Below are 24,507 nucleotides of genomic sequence, written 5' to 3'. Positions count from 1 at the left end.
AAATATTTCACTCATTGTAACCTTTAGTGCTACCTCCATTGTTTATAATATTAGAATCATGCATTTTTGCCCAGTAAAGTATTTCTTTAACCAATATGACAAAGTATACTGTTCAGCTTGTACCAGTCTGAATAGGATTTGAGCCTTCCACGTCTACGATGCAGGTGTGAATTCAGGTCTGAGCGGTAGTGACGACAAAACAAATTCTGTCTCTCACCAACAGAAGTTGGTCCAATAAAAGATATTACCTGACCCACCTTGTCGCTAATATCATGGGACCAGCATGGCTACAACAACACTGCATACACATTCTGGCATGACCTATGTCCAGTGCAACTCCATTGGAGCGCAGTGTCATTATTTGCCAAAAACTGTTCTGTGATCTGTTTGAAATAAGTTGGTGCTCTTTGTATAGTTCCTAGTGGGGTAGATCTTCATATACTGAACAACTTGCTCTGGTAAAACTGAATATTTGTCTAGTTAGTCTATGCAAACCCCTAATATAGATGTGTGTAATTCTGTTCAGTGTAATAAACATATCTATTTTAAGTGTGACTTAGAACTGATTTAAGCATGTCTGTTAGGGGTTTATACCAGCATAACTCGACAGACTTTTTATTAACCTCAGTGCAAGTTGTATAATACAGTAAAGGGTAAAATCTGATGATATGATTCGTGCTAATTTGTACCCTCCTGAGCAGACTTAGTAAGAAGATCAAGTTCTGAATGGGCATGGACAGTGAAATTACCCTCTCCCTCTCTTGGAGTAGTCCCTTCAGGTCATGGTGGAGGCATATCAGTAGGACAGTTGGGAGTTGCTTGCACTGCTACTGTTTATTCTATATTAGTCTGCAGAGCTGTCAGTCTGATATCTTTCACAGTAATGCATTTTTCTTTTGTAAAAGAGAGGAAGGGAGGAATTTTAAACTGTAATCTGACTGGCAAAATATATGTAGCCTATGAACTTTTATATAGTAACAAATTATCATTGAAATTTAAATTTCTGTAAAATGTTGATTGGCCACTTTCTTTATTTAGGCTGCTGCAGTAGTCATTTTGGTCTGCATTTTGGCTGTATTTATAAGGAGTTTTATATGTAGCGGTCCAGATAAGTGTTTTTTGTAAGTATCAGACAAAAACACCTCTAGTTCTAGAGACTGTGTGACATCCACTGTGTACTTCTCTGTTGCTGCTGATTTTGTGTGGAAGGGGCTCAGCTACTGCAGTGATGGACAGCAGTATAACACGATAAGAATAATTAGTTTATCCCACTGGTTGCTCATCATATACGATACAGATATACTGTGATGCCAGATGTGAGAGGGTACGAGCCAAAACTCCATCTGCTTCATTCATCCTCTGTATACTGACTGAGAAAAGCACTATGTTGTCTCCATCCCCCATATGGTTCTAAAACAGATGCTGTCCAGAAACAGGTTTGATGTGCACCTTTACTCTGCACACTCTTCACACAGTGGACACAGATGAGTATCTAAAGCAGTTGTTCGCAACCCTTCCAGACTGCTGCACCCCTTTCAGGAGTCTGATTTGTCTTGCCTATGCCAAGTTTTACTTAACTTAAAAACTTGGGCTTTGGCTTCAGCCCCATATCACAGGGCATGGGCTCTCTGTCCTGGCCTCCAGTGGGTCTAACCCTGGCGCTGGCGACCCCATTAAAATGAACTTGCCCACAGTTTGAGAACTGCTGATATAGTGTATAGAACAGTATAGACAAATCATAGACTATATGAAATGTTAGTTTGTACTGAGTTTGCTAGTGCTTTTTATGTAGCCTGTAATAAAACCATGCAAATATCTAGATGGGTTGCTGTATCCCCTGGAACATCTCTACGTACCCCTGGTTGAGAACCACTGATCTAAAGCATGCTGATATTCATATCAAATGTTAGTAATTCTATATGTAGGATGATGTGGTATTTTTGTTGCAGAACGTAGAATATTCCATTATCCCTGTTAGGTGGACAGAGGCAGAATACATGATCTGGAGTTAGGTTGTTTTGCGAATCTTTAGGTGTAGCTTCCTGAAGTTTCATTTTATTAACTACTGGTGGCAGTGAATTAGTCTAAGAACTGCTGCTTTGAGTTTAATAGGATGGGTACTTGGTTTTAGGAAGTTATGGACAAAGGCAGCATACCTTTTGCATGTAATGAACATTGCTACTTAACACTAAGTACAGTAAAAGCTGTGTTATCCGGCTGGAAAGCTCTGTAAACCACATTTCTAATTTTCATTGAAAGTCTGGTTGGTGCGGGGCAGGCAGGCTCCCTACCTGGCTCCGCATGGCTCCCTGGAAGCGGAGACATGTCCCTGCTGCTTCTAGGTGGAGGAACAGCGACGAGGGGTTTGAAGTGTGGGAGGGGGTGCGGGGCACGGGCTCTGAGGGAGTTTGGGTGTGGGAGGGTGCTTGGGGCAAGGGTTTGGGGTACAGGATGGGTTTTGGGGTTCTGGATCTCAGGCGGCTCCCCGCAAGTGGCAACATGTCCCTGCTGCCTCCTAGGCAGAGCAACAGCTTTGCACGCTGCCCCTTCCTCAAGCGCTGGCTCCACAGCTCCTATTGGCCAGGAACCGGCACACCGCACTCCCTTCCATGCCCCTGCCCCTGCCCCAAGCCCCCTCCTGTTCCTCAACCTCCTCCCAGAGCCCATGCCCCACACCCCCTCCCGTACCCCAGCCCTGAGCCTCCTCCTGCACGCAAACTCCCTCCCTCTTGTTAATTGGAATTTTTGACTTACCGGCACCCCCCATTCCTCCAACATGCCAGTTAACAAAGCTTTTACTGTATTCTGAACTATTTAAAAATAGTTAAGTTGTAAGCTTGGTATACAATCTAGTATTTTGTGTGCTTTTTACCCTATACTATACAGATTTCACAAGGGAGACTAGTGTTTCTCAAATTGGGGTCCCGAACCAAAAGGGAACTGCAGAGGGGCACAAGGTTATTTTAGAGGGCTTGTTGTATTGCCATCCTAACTTCTACACTGCCTTCACAGCTCAGCAGCCAGAGAGCAGCAGCTGTCAGCCGAGCCCCCCGCTCTGAAGGCAGTGCCCCGCCAGCAGCAGCACAGAAGTAGGGGTGGCAGTACCAAACCATGTCATCCTTACTTCTGCCCTGCTGCCTTCAGAGCTGGGTGGCCAGAGAGTGGCAGCTGCTGACTGGGTGCCCAGCTCAGCAGGCAGTAGTACAGAAGAGTGGCAATACCATGTCATGCCATCCTTACTTTTGCAGTGCTGCTGGCAGCGGTGCTGCCTTCAGAGCTGAATTAAGGGTAGCTGTACCACAACCTCCCCTGCAATAACCTTGTGACCCCCAGCTCCTTTTTGGGTCAGAAGCCCTACAATTACAACACTGAAATTTCAGATTTAAATAGCTGAAATAATGAAATTTATGAATTTAAAAATCGTATGACCGTGCAACTGACCAAAATGGAGCATGAATTTGGTAGGACCCTAATAATAACATAAGGTGGACACACAACTGATTGGAAACACAGTACCCAAAGAACAGTTATCAATGGTTCACTGTCAAACTGGGAGAACGTATCTCGTGGTGTGCCCCCCCCCCCCCCCCCCCAGGGTCTGTCCTGGGTGTAGTATGCTTCAACATTTTCATTAATGACTTTTAAATGGAATGGAGAGTATGCTTATAAAAATTTTAAATGACACCAAGCTGGGAAAGTTTGCAAGCACTTTGGAAGACAGGATTAGAATTCAAAACAACCTTGAAAAATTGGAGCATTAGCCTGAAATCAACAAGATGACATTCATTAAAGACAAGCTAAAGTATTACACTTAGAATGGGGTGGAAATCAAATGCCCGAGTACAAAATAGGAAATAAGTGGCGAGGCAGTATTGCGGAAAAGGATCTAGCAGTTATAGTGAATCATAAAGTGAATGAGTCATCAGTGTGATGCAGTAGCAAAAAGGGCTAGTATTCTGTGGCATATTAACAGGAGAGTCATATGTAAGACACAGGAGATAATTGTTCCCCCTACTTGGCAATGGTGAGACTTCAGCTGAAGTAGTGTGTTCAGTTCTGGGCACCGTACTTTAAGAAAGATGTGGAAAAATTGGAGTCCGAGCAACAAAATTATAAAAGGTTTAAAAAACCCTGACCTGTGATGAAAGATTTAAAAAGGGGCATATTTAGTCTTGAGATAAAAAGATTGAAGGGGGACCCACTAACCTTTTTCAGATTTGTTAAGGACTTTTATAAAGAGGTCACTGATCGTTCTCCCATTGTCCACTGAAAATAGGACAAGAAGTAATGGGCTTAATTTGTAGCCAGGGAGATGTAGGTTAGATATTGGGAAAAACTTTCTAACTATAAAGATAGTTAAGTACTCGAATAGGCTTCCAAAGAGCCTGTGGAATCACCATCATTGCAGGTTAGAGACACACCTGCCAGGGATGGTCTAGGTTTACTCGGTCCTGCCTCAGTGCAGGGGGCTGGACTGGATGACCTGTCAAAGTCTCTTCCAGCTCTATGTTTCTATGATTGTATAAGAGCATACTTCTGGGGAAAATTTTCAAAAGTGCCTAAATGTCTTAAAAAGCATAAACCCATTGACTTTCAGTGAGACTTAGGAACCTGAGTCACTTAGACACTTTTTTGAAAATGTTTCCCTCTTTATCCTAGTGTATTATGTGTATACAAGTCAGAGAGATGAAGTTAAATTCTGAAGACGGAATACAATGCTAAATTCTAGCCAGTGTACTGCATAGATACATGTCAAAGAACACAAGGCTAGTTAGCAGAAGTACATGTGGAAGCTGGCTTTCCCAGTTTTGGCTTCCCAAACACTGTAGAGAAGCTGCTTTTATAAAAGGGGCATCACCAAGTCTGGCTAAGGGGTTTTGGGCTGTGGTCTGCATACTTAGTGCAGTTATGCTCCTGACCCAGCAACAACTTGTGTGCAAAACGCCCTGCACAGGTTTTTTTCCTATTTAGATTAGATGTTTAGTACCTAATGTGCCTCTCTGCATGGTATCTAAGCATTGTAATATGTTGAAATTGGAGGCTGTTTGTGGGTCTCCAATCCACTATGGGTTCTTATTCATACAGCTTTTGTGGCATGTATGCATGACTGTTTGTGGGGATGTATGCTAACCAGAATTTGGCCCCATCAGCTGCTATATAATTGAGTTTGAGGTTCTTTGTCAGTTCGGTGCATAGATGTATCTGCTAAAATGCATGAGGAACAGAACCAAGAACAATAAGGAAAATATAATGCTGTTGTATATCAATCAGAAAATCAGTGGTGTGCCCTCATCTGGAATATTGTGTGCGGTGCTGGTCTCCCTATCTCACAAAAGGATATTGCAAAATGTAGAAGGTATTCAGAGAAGGACAATGAAAATGACTAGAGGCATGAAAAAACTCATAAAGAAAAATTGGAAAGGATGGTATTGTTTACCTTAGAATGGAGAAAAATAAGAGGGGACATAAGGAATGGGACAGAGAAGTTAGATTGGGAGCTTCTATTCTTGTCTCATAACACAAGCACAAAGGGATCCTCGGTGAAACTGAAAGGAGGTCAATTCATAACCAGTAAAAGGAAATAGGCTGTGGAACTCGATTCTGTAAAAAAGTCTGAGTATTTGTAATAAAAGCTGGGGGTGTTTAGGCTGCAGTATTTTCTTAGGTGGGAAGATTTGATTGAATGATGCATACAAATATCATTGCATTTCTAGTACACCAGCACCTTGTAAAATGAGGTACTTTGTTGAATTAAGATTTACTTATGCTGGGGAGACCTGGATCATCGTGATGTTTTATTATTGCTAATAGCAATTTAGGGGTTTTTTCTAATTAGAGAATTCTTCTTTGGCTTGTGCATAGTCTTTTACTTCCCATTCAGGCACAATAGAAATGAGACTAAAAGTGAGCTGCTTATTTTGTGTCTTGTGGCTGATGAATGTTCGTCTGACTGGAAAGTTGTACTTGCAGCACTGTGGCTGCCCAAGTATTCATCAGTTCTGACATCCATGTTTCCTTTGTTTTGTTAATGCATTTGGCATTGCTCTCATTACGCAAAATCAGTGAAACGTTCAAGAATCAAGTCTCTGCAGGAGCCAGAGGCATACCATGTCTACACTCCACTGACAATTAAATCCTATATGATTCTGTGTAAGGATTGGAGTTAAACTAAACCTAGTCCTTAGATCCACAGGAGAGATGGGCCTTTTACATACAATTTTAGCACTCTAACACATCAAAATAGAAGTTAAACTCTTTTCAGTAGCTACATAAAAGTAAATTTTAAAATGGGACTTAGTAGCGTAAAAAAACATTCACCATGGGCTTCATAAAAACTGCAACTTACAATTCAGGTACTTTAGAGTCCTATTAATGTATAATCTGGAGTACCTCAAGTACTTCTAATGCACACATACCTTAGTTTTGTAGAGGTCTAGGAATTTAAAAGGGGACTAAAATTTTAGTTTGATTTGGAGGAAACAAGCATTTAAAGTGAAAAGTGGAGAAGGCAGCACTGATGGAATAAAACAAGTAAGTCTCCTCTAAATATATCTTGGAAAAGGTCTGGTTTTTTTTGACTTGCAGAAAACAGGATACACTGAACCTACACCAAGGCTTTGAAGATCTTTACTAAACTTGGAATTGTTAAGACATTTAGTAACTTCTGATTCAGCAACCTATACATGATGAATCCTTAATAGGATTACTCACCTAAGTAAAAGCTGCAGAACTGGCCAATAGTTGGTTCTGTTTCCTCTCCTAGAAAAGTAAGGAATGGACCGAAAATGGAGCAGGAGACTGACCAATTAAAATGCTTTTTTAGTAAGGAATGGTTTGTATTCCTGTAAGTGTAAAAGTAAACCATTAGTGTGAGGAGAAACTGGAAGCCTGGTCGCACTTAGGGTTGCTGTTTACCGTTGCTATCCTATAGGAGATACGAAAAGAGCAAAAGCTTTTGATTTAAGTATTGAGTGAGAGTTAAAGGAAAGTGCATTTACAGCCCCTTGTATGTTGATCTAGCAAACCACATTAGCAAGAGAACATTGAGGTTGTCTAAATAGATGTGTGCTTTCAATCTACAGTATCAAAAATTTCCATTCTGCGACATAAGGCGAACACATGGGTAGTATGTGAGACATGGCATTGGTTTAGGAGTGCTTTCTAGAGCTTGTGATGAAATGTGAATGCGACTTATCCACTTCATGCTCCTGTTTAACAACTCTGTGTGAATTTACTCTGTTATTGAATTGTCCTCTGACAGAAGGAGGACACTTTGCTAAATTGTAAATAAGCTTTACATAGAAGCATTATCCATATACATATGCATGTTTACTTTGCATTATATCTCTAAGGTCAAATTTGTTTCTGCAGAAGCGTTATTTGTTTTGTTTTTTGTTTTTTTTTCCACCATTGGGTTTTTTTGTACCCCAGCTAATCTGGATCAGGCCTCATTATGCTAGGCGCTGTACAAACATAGTAGGAGACAGTCCCTTCACCCAGAGAGTTTGCAATCTAAATTGACACAAGATGTAAGAATAGGTGTCACCAACCAATGGAATAGCTTGTGGTACAGGGAACGCAAGAGTAGCAATAATAGAAACACATTGACTATCTGTGTGCACGGTGGGTAGGTGGAGTCTTAAACATTTAAAAAAAAAAATCCAACTTGCTGCTAGAAATGCCTACTGGCTACCAACTAGTTGTAACCATTTGGCAGTTTGCTATAGGCATTATGGTCAATTTGAGTATCCTGGCTTTGTGTTGCAGCGATCATGAACATTGCTTCATCATTGACTTGAGTTCACTATTTGGGAGGGACTTCACCTCCTCCCCCATCCCCATTACTGGTGAGGTGTGTTTGCATGGCCCCTTGCCCACTTGAGATGGGACCAAGAAGACGCATCTTGAGCCAAAGTTCTTATCTTGTCTAATGGTACAAAGCACCTGCTAGCTAGGTCCTTCCATCACTTAACTTGTAACTAAATCTGAGCCAAACTAAAGAAACAAAATGTTGTAGGTAACCGTAGTCCTTGAGCTTAGTGTCTTTTTTGTTTTACTTAGTTATATTTGGATGCTGAGCCTGCCCTTTCTAAATTATTAGTGTATAGGTTTCTAATGCAATTCGGCCTTTGTGCTTAGGGTTTTTTCTTTATTGTTAATGTTATCAACTAGGGCTTGGTCTACACTACAAACTTACGTCGGTATAACTACCGACAACCCTGAGCAACGTAGTTATGCTGACCTAACCCCTGCTGTATACAGCACTATATCAACAGGAGGGCTTCACATTGACATAGCTACCACCTCTTGGGGGAGGTGGTGTATCTACACCAATGGAAAAATCTCTCCCATTGTTATAGTTAGTGTGTTCAGTAAGCGCTACACTGGTTCAGACAAGCCCTTAGATGTAAGTAGGATGTAAATTAAGTTTCGAGGTAATAGTTAGTAGCAGTAAATTTAGTATCCAGTTAGTTTCATTAGGGACAGGTGTATCAGGTCGAGCACTCACTGCCGTAGTGCCTCCTGCTGGTCAGTCCAGGAATTAGCTCAGTCCAGTCTCAGAGCGCTTCCTGCTGGCCAGTATCTCCCTGCCTATACCTGCTTCCTCGTCAGTCTCCACCACTGTACTTCAGGCCCCTTTCTCTTGGGTGCTGCCCCGCAACAGCGCCTCCACACTCTGGGTCTCCCCTCCCAGGGGAACCCCCTCCCCCTATGCCCACCTTGCCTCAGTGGCTGTTGCCAGTTGTCATCTAGCCCCGTTTCCCTGTGGCAAACTGCAGTCTGTAATGGCACTCATCATTGGCAAGGGGGTTGGACTTGCTGCCTTCCTAGTCCTAGCTGTCTTCCTGTAGCCCCAGGACCGCTTTCCTGCCAGGCCTTAGCCTGGGAGGTCGCCAGACCTGAGCTCCCCAGTTCAGCCTGCCCCTTCCCCAGCACTGCTCTGTCAAAGGTACCATGTCTCTCCCAGGCAGCTAGGTCCTTCTCACTCCAGCCCTGGAGTGAGACTCCCCACTCCTTACTCTCAGCCCTCTATCAGGGCCAGCTGAGCCCTAATTGAGCTGGCCACACCTGTGTCCAGCCACTCAGCCAGGCTCCCCCAGCTGCTCTCACTCCTTTTATCCCAGGAGCAGGGTAACTGCCCTGCTACAGTAGGGAATATGTGTAAATAAAAGTGAGCTGCAGTAAGAGGCTGTCATAAATATAAAGGGAAGGGTAAACCCCTTTAAAATCCCTCCTGGCCAGAGGAAAACTCCTCTCACCTGTAAAGGGTTAAGAAGCTAAAGGTAACCTCGCTGGCACCTGACCAAAATGACCAATGAGGAGACAAGATACTTTCAAAAGCTGGGAGGAGGGAGAGAAACAAAGGGTCTCTGTCTGTCTATATGCTGTTTTTGCTGGGGATAGACCAGGAATGGAGTCTTAGAGCTTTTAGTAAGTAATCTAGCTAGGTATGTGTTAGATGATGATTTCTTTAAATGGCTGAGAAAAGAATTGTGCTGAATAGAATCACTATTTCTGTCTGTGTATCTTTTTTGTAACTTAAGGTTTTGCCTAGAGGGATTCTCTGTGTTTTGAATCTAATTACCCTGTAAGGTATCTACCATCCTGATTTTACAGAGGGGATTTCTTTACTTCTATTTACTCCTATTTCTATTAAAAGTCTTCTTGTAAGAAAACTGAATGCTTTTTCATTGTTCTCAGATCCAAGGGTTTGGGTCTGTGGTCACCTATGCAAATTGGTGAGGCTTTTTATCCAACATTTCCCAGGAAAGGGGGGGGGGGGGGGTGCAAGTGTTGGGAGGATTGTTCATTGTTCTTAAGATCCAAGGGTCTGGGTCTGTAGTCACCTAGGCAAATTGGTGAGGCTTTTTACCAAACCTTGTCCAGGAAGTGGGGTGCAAGGTTTTTGGAAGTATTTGGGGGGAAAGACGTTTCCAAACAGCTCTTCCCCTGTAACCAGTATTTGTTTGGTGGTGGTAGCGGCCAATCCAAGGACAAAGGGTGGAATATTTTGTACCTTGGGGAAGTTTTGACCTAAGCTGGTAAAGATAAGCTTAGGAGGTTTTCATGCAGGTCCCCACATCTGTATCCTAGCGTTCAGAGTGGGGGAGGAACCTTGACAGAGGCATTGGCAGAATATGTCTGAATTCTGATAAATGTTGCATTGGGGATTTAGCTTCCCTAACCTAAAAGGCATTCTCTGGGCAGGATAGATAGCAGCAGCTGAGTTGCTGAAGTCCTGCTACTGTGTTTTTGAGCTTAAGTGCAGTACAAATGCAGTCTGATTTAAAAGGAGCATGATTTCAGCTTCTTAGTTATTCCCATTCAACAGACAGTCCTTTGGATAAGGACTCCTTTGAGAACTGCTTCTCTAAATTCTATGTACAGTGGAGAGGGCACTGAAAATGGTTGGGCTGTACCTCTCCTACTAAGGCCACGTCTGTACTGTAGCAACACAGCTACAGTGTTGCAGCTGTGCCCCTGTAGCGCTGTAGGACAGATGTTTCCCACGTTGACGGAAGGAGTTTTTCAGTTGATGCAGTTAATTCATCTCTCCAAGAGGCGGTAGCTAGATCAATGGAAGAATTCTTCTGTTGACCTAGCTGCGTCTACACCAGGGGTTAGATCAATTTAACTACAGCATTCAGAGCATGACATTTTTCACAGCCGTGAGGTCCATCTAATTTTTAAGTGTAGATCAGGCCTAAGATACAACAATCGAGAGAGTTGATTCAAGGGCAGATTTTACCAGTACTGACAATATAGGTGCCATTTTTAGAGTTTCTTTCCTTATTTCTCTCTCCAGACTTCTGTTCCCAGCAACCACTCCTTCCTTCCCTACATCACCTCTTATTTTTTATCCCTTATATTTTTATCCCTTATTTCTAGTTCCTATCAGTCTAGGGATTGAAAAGATTTTTATGGTCAATCAACTTGAGTTCTTTTGCATGGTAGTATTAAACACTTCTTTTATGAAGAGGAGTGGAGTTTGTTTTGATGAAAATTGATCTTGGATTTGCCAAAGCTGTCTATGCCCTTGTGCTGGTTAGGAATGTGCACATAGGTTAAGTGCCTTAGGCAGGACTTGTCAACCACCCACATAATTGTATAAATCCTAATGTATTAAAGTGTAAAATGTTTTAGTCTCTCAACTCTATGGACCTGGTCCTGCAAGCCTGTTGTGCATGGGTGACCCTCCCTCTCCCTCCCGCTTGCAGAAAGCACTATGGAAGTCAATGGAATTCTGTACAGGTGCTTAGTCCACCATTGTAAAGCTGCTTGCAGGATGGGAGTCTGTTTGCCTCTCTCTTGCTGTCTCTTTTCTATGGTATGTTGTGTTTTCATCTTTGATAGTCATTTAGTCAATAATGATGTCCAAATGGCCAAAATTATCTTTGATAGCCCTTTGGATAAGGTAGCTATGCATACTGGGCTATAATCATCCACTCTTCACAATTAGGCAGTAAATATCCAAATATAACCAGGTATATGAAAGGCGCATAAAAATTACCTGAAAAAGATGCAACAGACTTTAAAATAACTGACCCTGTGTTGATATCTATCAGTTTTTAACATGACATCCTGGATGTTTCATATGTTAATTTACAGGATCTTTTTTGTCAGCAAGGTTACACTAAATCAGCAGCAATTTGTTCTTCTTTAATTGAATTTAAGAAAATCATTGATTTGAATTAAAACAAAAGCCCTTTAATTTGGATTATGTTGGCAGTTTGTGGCACAGTGAGAATGCCTGGGATTGATTGCAACTGAACCAGCTATTTAGGCTGGCTCAGTATAATGAACTTGACTGCGGAGGGTGGGGGGAGAATTAACCAGTAATGGTTGCTAGGGTTGCTCACTGATTGAAATTTAGGAGATGATCGCAGATGTAAGTAGAATGGAAGATGTGTTTTAATGGATTAGAAGATCTAGAAACCAAATTTTAGAATATTTTTACTACTTTGATGTTTGAAAACATGTTTTCTATTTAAGTGATGGATAACTGGCAACTGCACATGTGGCACTCTAGTTTCTCTGTTGCACCGAAGGGAGAGGGGTTTTTTGTTTGTTTTCTTAATTAAGGACTTGTGTGTTAAATATCTTGCTTCCTTTTGGTCTGAGTCTGTAGGTGAAGTATATTTCCAGAATTTATGAAATATTTCTGTCTGAAAACTTCTATTAAAGGTGACCTCTAAAAGGGAAAATAATTGGGAGGGGTTAAGGATGGCCCTTTTAAAAGCAAAACCAAACCATGTTTTGGGGTTTTTTAAAACTTTGTACATGAAGGGGAGAGTTTCTTCTTGTTCTCTTACGTTGGAAATTCCGATCTTGTTCACCCTGGAAGGCTCTATAGCGGGGATGGCCAAACTTTCTGAGCCGCATACACTAATCTTCAGAAGTTCTAGATCCGCAAGACACGTACAACCTGCCCTGTGGGGCAGCACCTGCTGGGGTGCAGGACTTCTGCCCCAATGCCCCCCCTCTCCCCCTGGCTGGACTAACTCCCTTAGATCCCCCTCGCTGCAGGGCAGAAACCCCTAGTCCCACCACGCCACCGCAGGGCAAAAGCCCCGAGCTTCAGTCTTGTAGGCAAAGAATGGGGGGAGGAGCTGTATGGGATGCTCCGGGAGTGGCACTTAACCGTAAAAGAGCCACATGCAGCCCAGGAGCCACCATTTGGCCACTCCTGCTCTATAGTAACTAAAGCACTAGTGAAATTGAGTCAAATTGAAAGCTGTCTACACTATCCTTATTTTTCTAAAATTTCCCACTGGTTGTAGCAGCAGTTGAAATATTTACGGGGGGGGGAACGGCTAACGTAGGTGCCTCCTAAGAATGGGAAGGGTTTTTAATCAAACTGTTTTTTGTGGGGAGGGCGGAGAACATGGAAGGCACGACATGTGGGAAAATGGAGGACATATATAACTTCCAGCAAAACCATAGAAGACCAAACGTTTGAGTTCTAAATAAGCTGTGTGTTTAAAAGCACACACTCAAAGCAACCATTTACCAACCTTTCTTATACAACATAGGCAATAAAAGGGCACAAACCCCATTTAACAAACACCCTTTCTGCAGGTCATTTGTAAGGTGATGGGATAGTCGATTTCTAATAATAAGCGCCAAAAGAAAAAAAGCTGTTAACAGCATTTTGGTTATACTTTTTAAATAGACATAATGCAAAAAATTAAAGTGCTCATAGTAATTTTAATGCACTTGTAATGTCTGTACTCTCTGTGATAAGGTATCAATTTGACTGCTTAATGAGAAATAAAAATTACTCCATATGTGCAATATTGGCAAGGTAAAGCTTACAGTTCTCATGTGCACATTGCAATTCCCAATGGACTAATTCCATTAAAGTGGATGAAGATGCTGGGTAAGCTTGGAGCATGCCCCCGACCCAGTGAAGAGAATATTCCTTCTGTAGGGAGAGGCTGTAGCTCGGGGTGGCCAACCTTTGGCTCGGGAGCCACATGCGGCTCTTCAGAAGTTAATATGCGGCTCCTCGTATAGGCACAAACTCCGGGGCTGGAGCTACAAGCGCCAACTTTCCAATGTGCCGGGGGGCGATGCGGGGGTGCTCACTGCTCAACCCCTGGCTCTGCCACAGGCCCTGACCGCACTCCACCCTTCCCGCCCCCTCCCTGAGCCTGCCATACCCTCACTCCTTCCCCCCGCCCCGCCTCCTGCACATGAAACAGCTGATCGGGAGGTGGGGGAGGGAGCGGCAGGAGGCACTGATCGGTGGGGCTGCCGGTGGGTGGGAGGTGCTGGGAGTGGGGTGGGGGAGCTAATGGGGGGGGGGGGGGGCTGCTGATGTATTACTGTTGCTCTTTGGCAGTGTACATTGGTAAATTCTCGCTCCTTCTCAGGCTCAAGTTGGCCACCTCGGTATAGCTAGACACGTCCTTAGCAGCATCTCTAGTTACAGTAGATAAAAACTGAAAAGCCTGTGAATCTTTTGTTTCATAGGAAAAGCTCCTCACTAGCTGGGAGTTAGGAATGTTTTTTTCCCTGTTTGCAGTTATATGCTCCACATTCTACTCTGAGGGCAAATCCTTTGCTCTGCAAGATACTAGCAGGTCACCAGTTTCCATATCCTCCCGCCCCCCCCCCCCCCCCCCCCCGTGGCAGAATAAAGTCTGCTCTTAGAAAAATGAACTTACGTTGTAACTTTTGTGAAACTTAAAATTATGGTACTATATTTGAGCAGTGGGGTGACAAAATGTAACATTTTTTTAGAAAAAAATATTTACTAGTCTTAAAGACTCTGCTTTTAGGTTTATAACACCTAGAGAGAAATGGCCAGAAGAAACCACTGAAGCTGTCTAAACTTGTAGTTTGCTTTTAGAGACGGTGATGTCATTGCAACCGGTGCTGTTTATAACACACTTGTGTCTTCTGTAGCTTGTACCACGAGAGAGAGCAGCTATGAATTACAACCAAAAGTTGAAGGAGAAGTTCCAACACCACCCACAGATCAAACGCATAGCTCGTCACCGTCACCTGCCCAAAGCCATCTATAGCCAGGCCAAGGAGCTGCGCATCATGCGAGAAGCTCGTCGGCGAAAGTACGACTCTTCCTTTTGTTTTCATTTTGTCTTAGTAAAACATATGCTGTCCCATTGCTGTGGCATCAATGCATGGGGCCTCTAACAAGGGAACAGCTCTTATGAATGACTGGTATTGATTTAGTCAAGTGGATAAATCAATTATTAGACTGGTTGTTTTGGACTCTATGGAGTGGTAAGTGCAGACTAAGCTGCCAGTAGTAGCAAGAACTAGTTTCCTTCCCAGGCCTTCTGAAAGGGTGGGAAAGGACATAAGGTTATAGGGGGAGGCAACACCCCCTCCCAGCCTTATGTGTAGTCATATCAGAGGGATTAGTCTTGATGTGGGAAGATGAGGGTCTTCTGGCTCCTTGTAGGTGCTAGGCCTCAGGATCAGTGTGAGAGGTTTTTCAGTTCCCCAGGACATCTCTTCAGGTCCTTGGGAGCAGAAAGGGATGGGGAACTGAAAGCATCTGTGCATGGCTGGTGCCGTGGTATTGAAAGAGGAGAAGTTGGCTGACACATGCATGGAGAGGAAATGGGAAGTGGTGGGGCTGAACATGTTTGTTACACTCTGGTTTGGCCACACTTCCCAGTTGAAAGACCCCTATAGGATTATCTGCAGGGAGCAGATATTTATCTACAATTAAGAATAAATAATTAAAAATAACTTTGTTTCATTGGAAAAGCTCCTCACTAGCTGGGAGTTAGGAATATTTTTTTCCCTGTTTGCTCTTATATGCTCCACATTCTCCCCTACTTTGAGGGCAAATCCTTTGCTCTGCAAGATACTGGCAGGTCAAACTGTGCATGCTCTAGAAAGAAGGCTCTTAAAAATGTGAACTCTTCTAAATTTGCAGTTTAAAGGGTTTTCATATGGACAGTGTTCCTTTTTTAAGGGAAAAATTTAATAAATTTCAGCCACCTCAATTGATTTTGACTCTGAAGACATGAATTTTTAGGAGCGGTGGAACACTTGCTGTAGTACCCTAAGCAAGAAGCTAGTATTTCTGAACTTGAACACACCTACTGCTGACATTCTCAGTCTCACTTTTTTCTCTTTTTCTTGTCTGTTTCCAGGGAACTGAATCGCCGTAAACACAGCAAACCAGGATCCTCACCATTTGTGCCAGAAAAGAAGAAGCACGTTGTGGCTGTAGTGAAATAATTTTTTGCTGGCTTACAGCATTGTGTGTAATTTTTTATTTAATTAATTAGCTACACTGTACAAAAGTTTGAGGATCTGCTGCAGACCCTGCCACAAGTGGTGCGGCTCACTTTTCTTCTTTGTATATTCCCCCTTCATTTCTCAGGTCATCATCCAGTTTGGGAAGTGAGAAGAATTGGCCCCTTTAAAGTCCTCTAATCAAACTTGCAGAGAGTGTAAAGTGATCCACCCCTATATATCCCAGTGGAACTTCATTTTTAATACAAGGAGAGAATTTGCTGTGGTGGTGGTACCTCAGTGGATCAGCCCTCTCCCCTGCCACCTTCCCTATCAAAAAAAGGGTGAACGTGCTTCAGCATTGCTTGTGGCAAATAGACTTTCCCTGGTGTTAAAAATTACAAACTACATTGTTTTTTAAAATGGCAATTATGAAAGAGGAAAAACATTTTTGGTAGAAGTGAAGAAAATGAATATTGCATACAATGAGGTAAACCAGGATTATGCTCAATAACTATACATTGCACTATACTTGTTACCATGAAACATACTCTTGTTTCTCTTTGATTAGAAGGGCTTCAACAGGACTCTGACCAATGTAAATAATAGGATTTTATTGGTTTTTTTCCCAGTGTACCCAGTCAACACCTTCAAGGGCTGTTGTATCCTGATAATATTAATAGAGTTGTTGAATAAATGTCTTTACTTCTCAACTTAATTAAAACGTCTTAAAATTATTCAGTCTCTCTCTCTCTCTTTCATATTTAGGTCTTAGAAAATCTTGAAATTTCCCTTCATGTGAGAGATGTTGTAAGCCTCTTGTTTAAGATTGCATAAAATCCCCCACTCTGATACCATACCTTTCATCCCAAAGTTCTCTAATTTGTATGCAGATATCACTTCACCCCCAGCAGTGAAATGGAAGTGGCTTCCTATTGAAATGACAGAGTAATTTAGTTGGGCAGATTGTAATTATCCACACTGGAATTCAACAAGGCTACTTGGTCTAATACCTCTGTCCTTGCAGAAATTTTGAGATATTTAATGACCATAAATATTCAGAGCTTTAGTCTGGTGTCTTAGTTAAAAACATGGTGTTAAGAAGCACTGTGCTGCTGGAGATACTTCCTTTAGGGTGAGTATTAACTCAGGCCCTAATCGCTTTTGATTATTAAAAATCCTGGGTAAAATTTTCAAAAGCACACAAGTCCCATTTTCAGCAGCGCCCTAAACTCTTAAATATCATTGACTTTCAATGAAGCTTAGGCTCTTAAGTGCCTCATGGTCAGATTTTTACAGATAGTCAGGTGTCTAAAGATACAGAAAGGTGTCTAGAGCAGTGGTGCCCAAACTTCTCTTGCATCCCCCCATTGCCAGTAATTGAATCTGTCTGCGTGCCGCGCCCCCGCCCCATTACTGCATAGTTGGCTCAGCAGAGGAGCTTGGGCTGAAGGCAGAGCTGGGGCCTGAACTGGGGTGGGGGCGGAGCTAGGGATAGAGGAAGGGTGGCTTGGAGGCGGAGAGGGGATGAGGGCAGGGCTGGGGGTGGAGTGGAGCAGGGGCTGGCGGCGGAACACGGGGTGGAGAGTGGGGCTGGGGCTGGGTTGGGCTGCGGGCAGAACGGGGTGGAGTGGGGCTGGGCTGTGGGTAGAGTAAGGGGAAAAGTAAAGCTGTGGCTGGGGCCGAAGCTAGACTGGGGGCTGGGTGGCACTCCCTTCCCACCCCACATGGGGGCTGGGTGGTGCTCCCTCCCCATCCCCCCATGGGGACTGGCCTGGGCTCCGCCATGCACCCCCCCGAGTGTTCCTCTGTGCCCCCTAGGGGGGTGCGCCCCACAGTTCGGGGACCACTGGTCCAGAGGGATTTTCAAAAGCATATAGTTACCAAACGTCAATTAATTTCAATAGGAGTTCGGTGCTAAGCGCTTTTGAAAATTCCACAAAATGCCTGCCACTTTTTAAAATGGGACTATAGGCACCTTTGAAAACTTTATGCCCTCATGACACTTTTTACTGAAAGTCAGAGGAATTAGCCTTCAGATCCTGCCCAAACCCCAATTTGGGGTAATTATATTTTGTTCTCCTTATACTTCCCCTTTATTTAACTATATGGGCAAAGCATTTGTCACATGAAGATGAAAAGCAGTTGCTGTTAAGAAATGTCTGACGGGATGGTATAGAGATTACTGTTTTTCTCAGGACTAAGTAAAGAGAGTCTTTCAAAGCAAGGCTGCAATCTCTATAGAGTAATTTCTACATCATGACTTTTACAAACGTCAAATTACGGGGGAGCTGATAGCAACCCCCATGTTAGACTGCCAAACACTTTCTGTTATAAAAGTTTTTGCAGCCTTTTTTGAAAAGGTCTAACATGCCTGTGCATTATGACAGTCTTTAATTACATGATCACATCCTGTTTTTCCCCTTGCAGAACTCCTGCCTTATTTGTTGCACAGGTTGGATATTGAAGGGAACAGAATCAAGGTTGTATGAGCAACCTAAAAGTTAGGAAATGCCAGATTTGGAGGGTTGTACCTTGCAACTTAAATAAATTTAGTGCCTTTGATGCAAGGGCAATTTAGGGTACTTCTGAATCTACACAGCCCCTGAACCTGTGTAGAGGCAGTGAGCCTCCCAATCCAGGTCATCGGACTTGGGATTGTTCAGCTCGCACTAGTGCTCTAAAATTAGCTGCGTAGACAGCACTTCGAAGTTGCAGCTCAGGTTGGAGCTCAGGCTCTGAAGCCAAGGCAGGAGGGTGGGTGTCAGAGCCTGAGCTCTAGCCTGAGTCAAAGCATCATCTACCCAGCTATTTTTAGAGTACTAGTGCAAGCCCTGCAACCCCAAATCTGACAACTGGGGCTGGGAGGCTCGCTGCAACAGGTTGTGAAGACATATCCATAGACTTATGACATTTGGCAGCTTTTGGGGTGGGACAGGGGAGTTGTATTTTGGCTGGTTGTAACTTAAGATATTTAGAGGTCCTACTCCAGCTACTAACTATAACAAGTTTTCATCCAGCTCAGTGGTGGAGGCTTGTGCGTTTGGATCTCTGTCCAGGCTTCTAGTCCAACCGCTCAGTTGTATGGTTCATTATGGAGATATCACTGACCGTTTTTAACAGATGTGGTAATACAAGTCCTCTTCTAGATTAAAGTTAAAATAGCTCCTCTTTGAAATTCCTGCAAAGTTACTATAGACCCCATTCTGCTAGGCATTGTGTCATGCTATACAAAGCACACAAGATCTTTTATAGGGGAGAAGGCAAAACACCACATTTATTGAGAATACAGCAGTTAGCATATACTTTTCAGTCACACACACCCACACACACCATGCACACAGTCCCGCCAGTCTGTGTTTATAGTTACCAGTCCAGACTCTGGACTATCTAGTGGCCAGCCAGATTGGTCACAGAGGGGAGCCGGGCTCTGTCAGTCGCAATCCGATGCTCCTGGAGTAGTGGCAAGACGAACCCGAAGTCCCATGGCAAAGCACCCTGTTCTTATAGTCTTTTTTTTCTCTGTTGAAGTCTATGGATTTTGCTGTGTCAGTTTATGACCGGTTACTTCTTAATTGGTGTTATCTTTTGATGTTAACATTCCAAAACACCTCCGAGAGGGTCATCAATTGTCTTTAGGGGTGCCAGCCTCCACATCAGGGTCGTCAATCTGTCCTCCTTCAATCATGGATGTGCATTGATGGTTCTCTGGCATCAATAAGTCTCTAAGTGTCTTCGCTCCTCCTTTCTTGACCATCTGGTTAACAATGGCCTTCACACCTTATCTTTTCCTGATGCATGCATTCCTCATTCACACAAACAGTCTTTTACAGAGACCTCTGAGAATACAAACAGCAGTATTTTATATCGAGCAAAAAGACATTGTAAATTAAACCTTGCTAAATTTTATAACCAAAACAATTCACATTGAGGCCCAGGCCTTCAACGTTCCTCTAATCTGCTTAACATAGACACAATACAGGATCCTGTCTCTTACTAACTATACCTTAAAACAAAGAACTAAAAGGGCCCAATTTGTAATGCATATGGGAAACGGAATCCCATAGTCCCAGAGTGTCATTCCTTTCTGCTATTCAAATAAGGTGGTTGGCAGGATGAAATCAAATCATACATTAATTCTCATAATACAATTATAAAATCCTGCTCCTAAATCCTGCTCCTATACAAACAGAACAAAAAGGTAGTCCCTGCCCAAAGAGTTTACAACAGAAGCGTCAAATAGTTTGTCTCTCTCCTTCCTCCAAAACCACAACTTAAAACAGAGGTAGATTTTGTCATTGGTTCATGCATGATGTTGTTTTTAAAAGACTAGAAAAAATACTTCTGAAACTTTTTGAAAACAACATGTGATTCTCTATCATGGAAGCTGATAGAAGAAAAAAGCCAGTGAAGACTATATTCTATTGCTGCCTGTCAGCTAATTATTTCAGAGTTTTATCCTATTCTCATTGAAGTCAATGGCAAAGCTTTCATTGATTTTAATGGGGCAGGATCAGGGCCTCAATGACTAAAGCAGAAGGACTGGGATGATGTGTTGTACAGTGCATTTTTGCTTTGTTGGATTCTTCCCACACAATTTTCAAACTAGAGGAATAAGGATGTTGGGTTTTGGCCTTTATTAACTTGGTCAACTCCCCTCACTCCTTTAACAATCTGGTGACCCTTTCTTCCTACATATCAAAACTTTAAAAACTATATCTACCCCCAAGAGCAAAGGCTTAAAAAAATTGTACTTCTAAGAAGTAGTCTTAAAATCCAGTTTGTCATCAGACACCTGAAATGTGGTCTGTTCTTACAGGTGGAAAAATTGTGGCAAAGATTGCGTTTAGGGGCCTTGAACTCTAGTTTCATTCAATTAAATCCAGGATGCATATTTAGTATTTTATCTTGAGCACCACTGACATCCTTTTTAGAAAGCTCCGGGGCTGCAGCTCTTTATTTCATCACAGCTATTCTGACAGAGTGTTATCTGGCAGCTTATTTTCAGTACCTTGCTCAGTGGTACAAAGGTCACCTTAAGCTAATGTTCCAATAGAAATGGAGGATATTAAACTAGTGGCTGTTTATTCTGAGAAGGACTTGGCTTTGTTCACCAATTATTCTTTTATGCACAATTCCGTTAAATGATATTCCAGGAATTAAAAATGACTTTTTTCCAAACATATATGAAAATCTACACTAGCTAAAGGAGGGATGTAGGGGAATTTATAAATGTAGGGATTTATAGAATTTACAACTTAAGAAAATAGAACCTGTGTGCATGCATATAAACTCTCTCTCTCTCTCTCTCTCTATATATATATATAGTTTGTATACATATCAGCTTAAATATTTTTGTATTTTTTTTGAACTAAAAGAAAATGCTGATATCCTGTTCCCAGGATTTTGCTATACATGATTATATAATGCTTGTAAATAGGCAGAATGGCAGAAGGTGTGGTGAAGGGGAAATAGACGAATATTGGTTAAGCCAAACATAGGTCTTGGCTGAATCCTACTTAGACAGAGCAATCTTCCATACACTGTTTCAACAGGGAAATGAATGTAAATAGTCCTATATTAAAGGAACTGTGATGAGGACTTTGCAAGCAAGTTAGATCCATATCATCATGCACACACTTCCAGCTGTCTTCAAATTTTATACCTATTTTATCCTAGTCAGATTAAATAAATCATACACCTTTAAAATATGCTGATTTTTAAAATATTTTTAAAAATTTAAACCAAATAGATTTTTCACTGTTGATGCATGTGTTATGATGTTCTGCATTTCCAGAACCAAATACATTGCTACAGAAGACTCTGAAAATAACATAAATCAGTGGAAGTCAAGGTAAAGTAAACTTTCTTTTAATTTTTTCCAGTGTCCCTATGTTAATGTTTTTTATTTATTTTATGTGAAGATATTTCTTTTGCACACATAAAACAATATTAAATCAGAGGCAAATCTACTGAATCAGAGCTCAGAAATTAATATTCAAATAGTCAATTTTAAAATTACTTTATTTTTGTAGAGCTATTATTGCTTAATATGATGAAGGCTTAGATGTGAGTTTCTGTGTAGAATTGGTTTATGAGGAAACTCGGATTAATTTAGATTGCTGAATAATTAGTGTCGGCTATGCTGCTTAGAAATGGGTCCAGCTTGAAATGGATGATGTTACAGTAATTACATAAGAAAGATAGGTGGAGTTATCTAAACTAGATGTATTATGTTTTGTGTGGTGAAATGATCTCTAGACTTTGTACAATACACATACATCATATATGTATATGCATCCCTTTTAATATTATGTGTGTAGTACGTATAATAAAAGGAAGGGGATGAAAGAACTGATCGATGGAAGTGGTTTCCATCCAATTTAATTGTTCTTTAGCAAATGCCCACACTGGGACTACAGAGCCTCTTCACAATCTGATTACTTTGTCATTTCACATATTTGATTAATTTACAAAACATTAATATATATTAACACAATTTAAAATTAATGAGCATGTATTTATATTTTTTAATTGAAAGCATTAGCCAGAAAGACTAAGCATATTCTACCCATCATAATGCATTCTATTTAGGTTGTATAGGAACTTAATAACACAAGATTATTGATTGACTTCACACAGACCAACGTAGCCTGGATCAAGTGGTAGCAATAATCCTTGATGTGGAGGAAGTAATTCACAGCATAAATTTAAAATATTTTATCCTAAGCATAGATCTGGGTTTGGAAATAACATATTTAAAGGCTTCTCTAAACAGATAACATTTGTAGCCTCATGTGGGGACACAATCTACAGGCTTTTTCATTACATAAAATAACTATCTAGAGATATCTATTATCCCAGTTATTATTGAATTTGGCTGTACAGCCAAACAGTTGTTTTGGGAAGTAATAATATCATCAAGGGAATGAAAGTTGAGTGAGAAGGAATGAAAAGATCTGATGTGTGGCTAATACTGTGATAGGGAGTCTCAAAAGACAGTAAATGCCATTCTATATCTAATTGGGGAATATGGCAAAATCTCAAATAAGATTAATGAAACCCCACCAGAAGTTTGACGTATTTTAAAAGGATGTTTCCAGACACATTGTGTAGACTGAGATTTAGAAACTCCTCTCCAGGCCCTTCTGTATCCCTAGAGGAAGCTTCTAGAGGGAAAAGGATTCAGCGTCTTTTGTGAGAAGGACATGAGTGAGACAGGGCAAATAGAATAACAGGGCAAAAAGCAGAGGCTATGATGGTGATGGGAAAAGGAAAAGAAAGGCATAGATGAAGTGACCCAGGTTAGAATGGCCCAATGTAGTGGGTAAATTGCCTGAGACAATTCAAAGCCTGTACTAGCTACAAAGTCAAAGAGTGTATGTTTGACATCTTTGTAAATAATTATTGGGGTCACCACAACCAACCACTTATATCAGAGGTTCCAAAATTGTGCTCCGTGGATTAATTGCTGAGAAGGTGCAAAAAGCTGGTTACATGATGTTGGCTTCTCCACTTGTTTCCAGCTGCAAAATTGCATTAAAGACTGTTAAAAGTATATTTTCCTAGAATTATTTTTCCATGTAAGCAGTTGTTAGCTGTGTTTGTCCCAGTTATCTTATGTAATTGTGAATGGAAAGAGGGTGGCCAGTGTAATTGTGAGTGGGAGGGGAATCGATTCTTTATCAAGATGTGGTCTACACTGTTATTTATTTATTTATTTATTTACTTATTGTTTAAAGTGTAGGAAACCCTGAGCATAGTGGATTCTGGTAAATTTCACTCTGCCCTGACAGTGTCAAGCCAACAACTTTTATAATTCCATTTGGAAGCTATTGCTTTTGTCACTTTCCATCCATCATCACAAACTCCCCAAAAATCTTCCAAAAGGAAATAAATTAGGTTCTGTAAGGAAGGAGTGGAAGTTTTCAGTGATGACTGTTTGTGGGGAGTTTGAAGACGAGCACAATATAAGGTTAAAACAAGTTGTGAAGGTAATTGAGGCTGCTGGACTGAAATTAAATAGACGTATTCAAGAACAAACTCAACTATCGATCTTGGCCACAAGGCTGTACAGAGGAAATACACAGAAATCTAGAAAAAGTCCAAGCCATAGTTCAAGTGCCACCCACTAAAAATATATCAGAACTGATGTTCAGCAGTATGATAAAAATTTTGGTGGAAATTCATACTTGCCCTGTCTTCACAATGCCAGCTCTTTATGAACAATTTAAAACAGACCCTGGGTTTTACTTTTGAAGATGTTGAGCACCCACACAAGCTCTCATTGACTTAACAAAAGTTACAGGTTCTCAGCACCTTAGAAATTCAGGCTGCTTGTGTGGATCTGGGATAGAGTACAGAAATATGTTTTGTAGATATAAACAATCCGTTGTTATAGATCCGCATCATACTCTGGTTTCAATGCCAGAGATTGTTCATAGCGCATAGGGGCAGCACAGAACTTACAGCCCAAAGGGAAGGGGGGTTAAAGTGGCTTCATGATAACTGTGTTCCTCCAACCCTGGGTTGCTCTGAGGGCTGAAGAAACCCCCCTCCAGCATAACTGAAGCCTAATCTACACCAAAATAGCTTTACCTATATAGAGATACTAACAAACCCTCCTAGTGCAGACAAAGTTTACACCAATGAAAGAACTTTTTTGGTGGTATCCCTCAATCTACACTAGGGCTTTTCCTTATCTAAAAATGTTGGTTAAAAACAAAAAATCACACTCTTAACTGACATTATTATACCAGCAAATGTTTTAAGTGTTGGCCTGGCCTG

At 41.7% G+C, this 24,507-nt stretch overlaps 1 protein-coding gene across 1 annotated transcript in view; it reads left to right on the top strand.

Annotated features, from left to right (window-relative positions):
- The window catches only part of DCAF13 (DDB1 and CUL4 associated factor 13), a 44,509-nt gene extending 28,147 nt beyond the window's left edge, over positions 1-16,362 (top strand). Inside the window, exons 10-11 of the mRNA XM_074942985.1 lie at positions 14,413-14,576; positions 15,636-16,362. Coding sequence (XP_074799086.1) covers positions 14,413-14,576; positions 15,636-15,723 — 252 coding nt within the window. The 3' untranslated portion in view covers positions 15,724-16,362. The remainder of the gene's footprint in view (positions 1-14,412; positions 14,577-15,635) is intronic.
- The last annotated feature ends 8,145 nt before the right edge of the window (positions 16,363-24,507 follow it).

The sequence above is a fragment of the Natator depressus genome, chromosome 2, assembly GCF_965152275.1.
Source record: "Natator depressus isolate rNatDep1 chromosome 2, rNatDep2.hap1, whole genome shotgun sequence".
NCBI lineage: Eukaryota > Metazoa > Chordata > Testudines > Cheloniidae > Natator > Natator depressus.
Note: the sequence above shows the minus strand (reverse complement) of the source record. Positions and strands in the feature narration are given on the sequence as shown.